Source organism: Pollicipes pollicipes, unplaced genomic scaffold (genome assembly GCF_011947565.3).
Source record: "Pollicipes pollicipes isolate AB1234 unplaced genomic scaffold, Ppol_2.1 Scaffold_4295;HRSCAF=5057_pilon_pilon_pilon, whole genome shotgun sequence".
NCBI classification, from domain to species: Eukaryota; Metazoa; Arthropoda; class Thecostraca; order Pollicipedomorpha; family Pollicipedidae; genus Pollicipes; species Pollicipes pollicipes.
The window spans coordinates 7,163,995-7,173,528 of record NW_023596461.1 but is presented as its reverse complement, the minus strand read 5'-3'; the positions used below and the strand labels follow the sequence as shown (position 1 = coordinate 7,173,528).

The following is a 9,534-nucleotide window of genomic DNA, read 5'->3' as shown; positions in this document are numbered from 1 at the left end:
CCCGATCAGTGGCGGAGCTCCAAGGCATAGGCTGCCCCCCTGCCCGATCGGTGGCGTGCTCCAAGGCAGAGGCTGCAGCCTGCCCGATCAGTGGCAGAGCTCCAGGGCAGAGGCTGCCGGCCTGCCCGATCAGTGGCGGAGCTCCAAGGCAGAGGCTGCCGCCTGCCGAGCGTTGGGGGGAGCCAAAGCAAGGGCTGGCCGCCTGCCCGATCGGGTCAGAGCTCCAGGGCAGAGCTGCCGCCTGCCCAGAGCGTTGGGGAGCTCCAGGGCAGAGGCTGCCGCCTGCCCGAGCGTTGGGGGAGCTCCGGGGCAGAGGCTGCTGCCTGCTCTGGCGCGCGGGAGAGGGACCCACGGTCTGGTCCTCCGCTCCCCGCTGGCCGTGTCGCCACTTCGCTAACAGACCACATGCAGGTGCGTGGAGAGCTGGCTAATGATCCGCAGCCAATACACCGACTTCCAGCACCGGGACGGATCAGCGCTGGCCCCCGTCGCATGGCCGGGCGAGTGAGTGGTGCGGGCGGAACGCCGTGGGGAGATAGGATCGCGGAACGCCTGTTCTTGTCACTATCGTCCTTCGGGTGAAGCGCTCGTCTCGCCATCTTTCTTTCCTACCCGTCTCCCTCTCCCTCTCCCTTTCCCTCTCCCTCTCTTCCCTTCCCGTTTCCCTCTCCCTCTCCCTTTCCCTTTCCCTCCTCTTCTCCCTTTCCCTCTTCCCTCGCTTTCCCTTGCGCTCTCCCTCTTCCAAACAACACCTCCAAAGCCACGGTAAAACATCTGGGAATCGAGAAATGATGTCCGTCCGGCGCTGTCTCTCATCATTGCAAAGACATGAGAAGTTAGGGAAGCGCGCTCCACTGCCCGCAGGAGCTGCTGGGCCGCCAACGATTCCACTAGCACGCCGCAGCCGCTCGCTCATCGCCCCCCCCCCCCCCCCCCCCGGTCGTACTCGTGAGGGAGGACTGCGTCCGGATGGCCTCTGTTCCGCCGCCGGCCGTCGTCACGGGAGGCCAATGACGCTTCGGGACGTCGCAGGGGCCTCGTCCGCCATCAGAGGCGCGGCGCACGTGGCGCCACCATGGCTGAGTGGGTGGTCCCTGCGCTCAGGCCATGAGTGCCGGCACGCATTTTTGGTTTTGGGAACAGGGACAAGTTGCGCACGAAGGGTCTAGGTCAGCCCCGTTCACTAGTGTAGGATCCCGGTCTGTGGAAGAAGGCATACAGCATTGGCTGCTCTGACCGGTCGTTTACAAACGCTGCAGCCAGGATTAACTATCAGCGCGACATGTGAAGCTGCTTAACTACCCCCCTGCATCTGCTATCATCGGCGTTAACACGTGGAAAAAAGTTGGGGCAGTTGTCTTTGCAGGCGTGCAGCATCCGAGGATCAACCGTCACCGACAAGGAAACGGAATATTTCGCTTGGCTGTGGTCGTCTGGTACTGACGTCTACTGGAAATTCTCTCCCCCTCACCCCGCTAAAGATGCCACGAGGTCGGAAATCTGTGTTTTGTTGCTGCTTTATCACGTCTCCAGCTACATTCTACCTCATCGCCTGCGCCGTGCAGAAAACAGGGTGTAAACATCACGCCAGGTACAAAAAGGCTGTCACGGTTTGCAGTTCCAAATTTATTGAGTTCCTCTTGGGAAACGACAAGAAATTGATCGGTGCGTGGTGACTGGAAAACCAAATTTTCCGTCCCAGTGCGAGCCAAATCCGGGCATCGCGTAGGGGCAAACGGACGCGGTGAGACCGCTGAGAGAACGTGGCGACCCTGCAAGCACCCCAAATCAGGAAGCTGCGGCCGTCGATGGTCCGCGCGACGCGGGAGTGGTGTCCAACGCCGCGCCGTCGCCGCGCGTGGCGTCCCTACTCGCGGATGTAGACTTCGATCGAGACCATGTGCAGAAGTTTGTTGTCCTCGCGAGCCAAAGCGCCAAGGGGAGAGTCTGGGTCCATAGGCGTTGGTTGTGAGCAGATTGGGGCCGGACGGTGGCATGTACAGCATGGAAACGTTCCAGCACGCATCGCTCGTGAAATCGCCGATGGTTGAGAGCTTCATCACACGTGGTTCTGAACCCAGCAGCCTGTCTTCGCGGTGCGCCTCAAAAGCCAGATTCCAAGGCAAGTTCGCTTCGATGAAGATCCTGTAGGTGGCGTTTGTTCCCGACTGCGATGTCTTCAGCCAGCCCCAGGATCGCGTATCCGTGTATGTAAGAGCTCAGCTTCGCTGTGCGTTTGTGTCCAAAATGGCGGCGTGTTGCTGAGCGGGAGTAAAGGGACATTTCGCAGCAGTCGTGTAGCACCCCTCGTAACCGGGCCACATCCGGCAGGCGAGCGGCAGTTCCTGGCCCTGACCCAGCCGTACATTCTACCGACGTAGCCGCCGTACCTGTCACCAGCGCCGAAGGTGTTGTAGATGACGCGGCAGGTGACTACCTGCAGGTCCGTGCAGACGCGACCACCGACAGGCGTCGCCGGTCTTCTGGCAGTCCGAGTCGCTGCGGCAGAACTGCTCGTGCAGAGAGCGACCTGGCATGACGAAGTACTCCCAGCCGTCGTCCGGCGTCAGCGTGCCGTAGCTGGCGACCCCGCTGTACAGCCGACACTCTCCGGACCAGGGGTGGAAGCCGAGACTGGCGCAGCTCGCGTTCTGGTGACAGAGGCCGCAGCAGACGCAGCTGCCGCCGACAGCCTCGCGCAGGCTGAAGGCTGCCATCGCGCTGGACCCCAGGTGGCCGCGGCCCCAGGCCGCCTCCATGCAGGAGTCGGCCGAGCGCAGTGGTACCAAAGCCGCTAGCCACAGCCAGAGCGGCGCGCACGCGCTTAGGGCGGCGAACATCGCGCTGCTTCGGATGTTGGGTTTCTTCCGCAGGGCTGTGCTAGTTCCTGAAAAGAGAATGAGGGTTCGGAATAAGGATTTTTTCTCGATTCCACGTGGTGTCGTGGTTACTTCCAGCACCAGCCAGCCCTGGACTAATGCGAATCGAAGGCGGGATAAGCTAGCAGAGTTCTCAAAAACGGCCGATGATGTCGTTCCCACGGTCCATACGGTCAATCCACCGATAATGAAGGAAAATTTTGTTAATTTTTTGTTCGTAAGTACGCACAGGATTCCTTACGCTTTGTATGATGTCTTGACCAGACCCATCTCACTTGTTCCCCACCATGTTGCAATATGTTTGACGACAGATTCTCGACCGTCCTTGACGCCCGTTATACAACCGGCTAATTTTTTCGATGGTTCCGGTCTAAGCCGGGGGTTCACACCTATTTGCTAAATGGAGGGATACACTATTGTCGCCTGAAAGTTGGCATCCCCAACCCATTGGTCATGCCAAAAGATGGATGGCCGGCCACCCAGTACCACCAGGAGGATATGATACAGGGTATCGATATAGGGTATACCCTGTGTACAGGGACAACAGGGTATATCCCTGTATACAGGGATACAGGGGTATACCCTGTATATGTACAGGGCATATATACAGGGGTAGACGGTGTCGAGCGTCCATTACAGCGTATTTGAAGATGCTACCGTTTCAAATTGTGCCGCAGGTGAATCACCGCTCGACCAGTAGCGACACGTCTTCGATGGCTTGGCTTGCGCAAGCCGTTCCCCCACCTGCACGAAAAGTGTCCTCGCTGCTAGATAGCTTAACATACTCCCTCTTACGCGCCCTGCATCCGAACACCAGCGTCGAGTCAGGTGAATCTACATCATGACAAGGTCACAAGCAGAGTGCGAAGTGTGACAAGTTCACCGCGGCAAGACGCAGCAGCACGTCGCTGAGCGGCGGGTCCAAACAGTGCGAACACAGAACACAAGCGCGTGGACGGACACCCGTACGACTGCCATTTGATTGTTTCACCATAGAGAACTTTCCGCTTGCTCCCTTGCGGCGAAAGGCGACGCCGGTGACGATGGCGGCGCCACCACTGACGGCGCAATAGCTACCTGTTCTTAACAGCTTAGAAATATCCCGATCAGTATTTTCTAAGCTGTTTAGCGTTCGTTCTTCTGCGATTGTAAACCCCCAGTGCATCAATTGGACGAGCTGTCGCGATGCGCTGTTCATTTGCTTGGTTTTTGCGCCTCTCTTTTCTGCGGCAAGTGCGAACACTGCTTCTCTCCTATGCCCCAAGCCCTGTCTCCTCCTCGTAAACGCTGTGTGCGACGCAGGTGTCCGATGAGTGGCATCGGTTATGTCGTGGATCTTTACACGGGGTGAACAGTATGCCGATGGTTTGCAGTCATTCGGGTCACCGCATCCCCTGGGGCATCTGGCTCAAAATGAGGACAGATGGACTGTCTAATAATCCAAATTAATTGCACAGATAATGCGATATGAAAAAAATTTAGCTCGGAAATTCGATATTCGACTTGCACAATAGCAAACGTCATGTGAAAAACGGCAAATAACGAAAAAAAAAGACAGTCAGTAAGATCTGATGTTTTGTTCTTGCATTTCGGCGGCAATTCTAAACGTTTTTTGCGACATGCGCGCACTTTTTGACAATGCAAATCCAGATATCCACCCAACTCAGCGCGTCAACCATGCTTTATGTCATCAATCGCATCCATGAGTAGGCTTTGTTTAGCATTCACACATTCACGACAACCCAATCACTTGCATTTCTCCACGTCTTGCCAACACACATTTTATTTTCATTTTACCTGAATGCCCATAGGTTCCCTCGTCTGCCCATTTGTTGCAGCCAAAGATAAAACGTAAGCCCAACTGCTGCTCCTCTTCCACCGTCCAGTCCGGATTTCTGACAGCGTTCAAACTCTGCGTCCACGGCCTGTTACCTTGATTGGACCGCCGGGAGGGAATGTGTTGAAACGTCTCGTGCACAGTCGGCGGGTGGTTGGAGACAACCACGGCGACCGAGGCGACCGAGGCGACCGAAGCGAGGCAACCGTCCGGCCCCCCAGGTGAGGCGCGAGTGGGTCAGCCTGCTGGCAGACCGGGGTGCCAACACTGGAAACACCATCGATTCGGACCTCCTGTGGCTGCCGGTGTGCGCCGCCAAGACTCGCCGACTCAGTCACCTGCCCGCCGGTTGGACACACGGCTGACGTGGTTCGCAGCCACAGAAGATCAATGAGCCGAAAGTTTTTAAGCGCCTTCATATGCGCTGGAGGAAATAACGGCTTTCAGTTTCAGGGGACACGTGAAACGAGTCACCGCTCTTTTTAACTGTACACATGTGGAGGGAAAAGCTTGCAGATCAGTCGCCTGACTTGTACTGAATAACCAGGTGCGTTTACTACCCTTAATCATTCCAACAAGATTATTCTCCGCCATTAGTTTTGATGTTGAAAATGACTTCCTTGAAGATGCCGGGACGGGTGCCGGTCAAACCACGATATCACGCGATCATTATGTTACACTGCATGTTAAGAGAATACCTAAAATACTCCATGCACCTGGTCACGTGGTGTCCATGAATGAGCACCGCCTTGAACGCCGATCATTTTCATAGTACCTTCTGATGACTGTTCACATCTTGTTTAAACCGGTACCTGCTGATATGCTGAATGTCGGCCGTTTCAGCGTAAAAACCGACACGACCAAAATACCAAGAGTCTTGTCTTGCTTATGTGAATGCCGCCTCTTTGCAACTCCAAAACACAGAAATGCCACTACACTGCTTTTTTCGGCTCGGAACTTCAACCAGCGCGAGAGGCCTTCTGGTATCCGGAACCATCCCCGTCCTGTTTAAAACAAACGTTCTGTTGGCAGACTCGAGGCCCCTTGTTTGACTCAGACATCCGGTAAGGCACTGACCTGGACCTTCACAGAAGTCTCGTATTGTTGCAGGGGCCCCGACCAATGGAAATTATGGGTCCGGGCTCTAAGGGCCCATTTCCCTGCTTGGGAAATGGGCCCTGAGCTCGGCTCGACATGGGGCCGACTGTTCAGTATTGGCGGTTTCTGGCCGAAATACAGGCCCACACTGTCCTACGACTCCTAATTGATACAAGAGGCTCTCTGGCTGGCATCTGAGGTCGCGGCTTTACGGGCGGGGCCGTCCTTTTTGTGGCTTACGGCCAGTTCTTTGAGCCCCCGGTCCTTTCAGCCAACAAGGTGAGACACTGATCTTTGGTCCCGTGGGTCCCTTCCACTACCCGCCTGGCTTCCTAAAAATGAAGTCTGTGACGGACTTGGGGGTTACTTGCCGACCCACGGCCCCGTCTAAGGTCCTGTGGCCCCTGACAGACACAGGGGCCCCGAACATTGTTTCATGGACCCAGACCAATGCAAATCGTGGGCCCGGCTTCACTTTTACTTAGAAAATGGACCACCAGAGTTCAGACCAACAATTAGTCAACTGTTCGATGTGTGTAGTCTCTATCATAAGCGCCCGCATTGTCTCAGGGGGTCTTCAATCGGTGCAAGAGGCTCTTTGATATTATGTCATCGCCATTGCGTGTGGGGTCCCTTATGAGATCTGTCCCCCGGCCTTCGGCCCTTATGCCCTCCAATCTGGCTCTTGGTCGTCAGTTTCAGCGGCCTCCGGGCCCCTCTTTCGGGCCTCATCGGGCACCGCCCTCCGTCGATTTGGGCCCTTTGTCAACATAGGGGCCTCTGTTAGTCACTGTGGTTCCTGACGGATACAGGGGCCCCGACCAGTGTAAATCGCTGGCTTTAATCGCAGGCTGGGAAGTGGGCCCTCAGACCTACACCAACACGGAACCAACTGAGCGGTGCTGGTGGTGCTTGACCAACATATCTACCCTTTATCGATTCAGGAGTCCACAATCGGCGCAAAGGGCGCTCTTACTGTCAGCGAGGGCCGGTCCCCACAGACTGGGACCCTGAAGAAGACCCTGGCGAGCCCTTCATGCCCTTTGGCCCTCCAATTAGGCCCCTGAACGCCGGTCTCGGTAGGCTCTCTTGGCTCTCTTCAGTCTTCGTCGGGACACGGCCTCTGGCCGAATCGGGGCCCCTAGCCAACGAAGGGCCCCTGTCGGGCACTGCGTGCTTCTGACAGAGGCTGGGTCCCCTGCCAATGTAACCCGCTGCCCCGGCCCATTCCCTGGCTGGGGAATGGGTCTTGAGGTCCTTGCCGACACGGAGTCGACTGGGCGGCACTAGTGGTGTTTTAAGACGCATGCCAACATGGAAGCCGGTTTTACTCAGCAGTACCTGTTTAGCGCAAAGGGCCCTAACGTAAGGTTTAGGGAGGGTTAAGAGAGTAATGCGTCCTGGAAGTGATGTGAGCAATGAAACACAAATAAATGCTCTTTTAGAAAGCTCATCCAGTCTATCATAAAACTACCAATAGTCCAATAACCCCACGCTGATTTATACTATGGAAACGCTATCACTTTTGCGATTCAAGGTATTCCAAAAGGTTAGGCTGCAAAAATGTTAGGCATGTACATGGTGCAAATATATCAAAAGGCTGGGCGGGCTCACATCGGGGAGCATCTCAACACTACAGCCTTAATTCGGCGGTCATTTGACGTTTTTGGTTCTTCCTCCACGATGTTGGGAGCAGGGAAAACGACGAAACTTCGTCACGTCAGACAGGGCGAACCAAGCTTGCTTTCCGCGGGACTCATACCCCATAATCAAAATTTTCCCTTGGCGCCGCTTTCTGGCCGGGTGTATATGGTGGGTCTTGGTGGATTCAGCGTCAGACTCGACTGTGGCGACCAGCTTCGAGCGCATATTATGTTATTATGTTGACATATTATGTATGGTGTGCACTGTTGGGAGTCAGTTAAATGCCTCACACTCGCACGTAAGACCGATAACATGTCGCCAGCCTTCACAATGGCAATGTATGCCACTGCCATGTGTTCAGTTTTTTTCCCAGCATTTCCATTCGTCAGTTATTTTCCCAGCACTGGCAGCTATTCAGTCTGTAGCTACTTCATGCATGAAAATCCGCGTCCATTCAGCGTTTACAAAGCTGTTCGTTTGCGCACACCACAGCCAGCCAGGTGCACTCGTTCACAGATCCTTGGTCTCCGACGCTGGGCTAACCTTTGCGTGGCTGACCAGCTACGTTTTGAGCTGTCTGCCCCGTGTTTTCAGTCCCATTTCAACCTGACCCTCTCAGGGGTTCTCAATCTGCTCTGGGCGTCAACGTTGGCACCGTCTATGTGCCGGCTGGGTCTTACAATCCAAGCGGTCGAGTGCGTACATTCGAGTGCAGTATGCCCTTCATTGCAGGGATGCTCTCAAAACACGTTTCTAGCCTTTTGAATGGAAAGCGAGCTTGCAGCGTTGAAGGTGCTCAAGCGAATCTTTCAAATAAAAAGAAGCCTAGCGCTATTGCAACCGTGCACTGATTGTCAGATGTGCTATTGCAACCGTGCACTGATTGTCAGATGTGCTATCGGCTTGAGGTGGAACAAGTGTCAGTTAATGGCGGTCACAGCTGACCGTCCCCCTGGCAGAACTCCGTGGGACTTATGATATTTTCACGGCGATTCGTGCTGTGGGGTCGACGAGAACGTGATAATTCATGGGAAACCAGTGCATTCGTCCAGAAACTGTAACAGTGATGAATGAGACCTCAGAGAAATGGGACCCATTTGATTGCGGTCACGATTCTCTACATGCACGAAATGCTAAGATACAGATGAAATATGCGTTTTAAATACGCTACGTATTATGTTGTGCAGAGGCTCACGCGCGTTGCTTTCCTCTGCCAAGAAGGGAGGGAGCTGTGTTGTAGACATCCATAATGCACAACTTGCCATGCAGATTTACAACCGAACGATTTGAGCCTGCGACGCAACACGCGACCCAATGATAGGTCAAATAATAGATCATGCGATGCATTGATAGGTCCGGTGATAATTTTCATGTCTCGGTTGTGTGCCCTTTGCTTGAATCATCAGCTGCGGTTTTTCAAAGAGTGCATTAGGTTATGGAGCGTCTCAAAGGTGTGCGTGAGAGGGGCAAGTGAATAGCCTACTTTATTCAATGAATGAGACCCACTTACTATCCATTAGGATCATTTAATCGAACACCTAATCTTGAAACAAAACAAAAAACTGAGGTTGTGTAAGTCGGCTGAGTTGGAAATAAACGTGAGACTTCTTAATCAAGAAATTGCCATTCTGACTCAAAGACAACCTGCGGTGCTTAAACGTCCGCGCACGGTAACGTGTGTTCTCGTGCCGGTGCTGGCTGGGCCGGCTTCGTCGGCGTCGACGGCCGATCCCTGCCACCGGAGGACATGTGGCCGGACGTGGGGTGTCGGGCTACTCGGCCGCCGCGCCGGCCGGCTGCGCCGTGCGCGTGAGAGGGGCACCCGGCTGACAGCCCTCGCCAAATGCAGATCGCCGTTCATCGCAGTTTGGGGTCTTCGTTACACAACCTACATGTCCCGTATCAAATGTCCTTTGCATACATAACAAAACCCCGGCCTCAACCACTGTATACACACACACTGTAAAGGTTACGGTGTGGCGAGGCCTGCCCAAATATGGGTATCAGTCATGTACCCATAAGCAAAATATTTACACCATCTCGGAATCTCTGCTGTGTAACTGCATGTTGTTATCA

General features: G+C 54.6%; 1 protein-coding gene across 1 annotated transcript in view; it reads right to left on the bottom strand.

Moving 5' to 3' along the window:
• Nucleotides 1-1,867: 1,867 nt before the first annotated feature.
• The window catches only part of LOC119096614 (amyloid beta A4 precursor protein-binding family B member 1-interacting protein-like), a 30,098-nt gene continuing 22,431 nt past the window's right edge, over nt 1,868-9,534 (bottom strand). Inside the window, 2 exon segments of the mRNA XM_037219512.1 lie at nt 1,868-1,947; nt 2,468-2,794. Coding sequence (XP_037075407.1) covers nt 1,868-1,947; nt 2,468-2,794 — 407 coding nt within the window.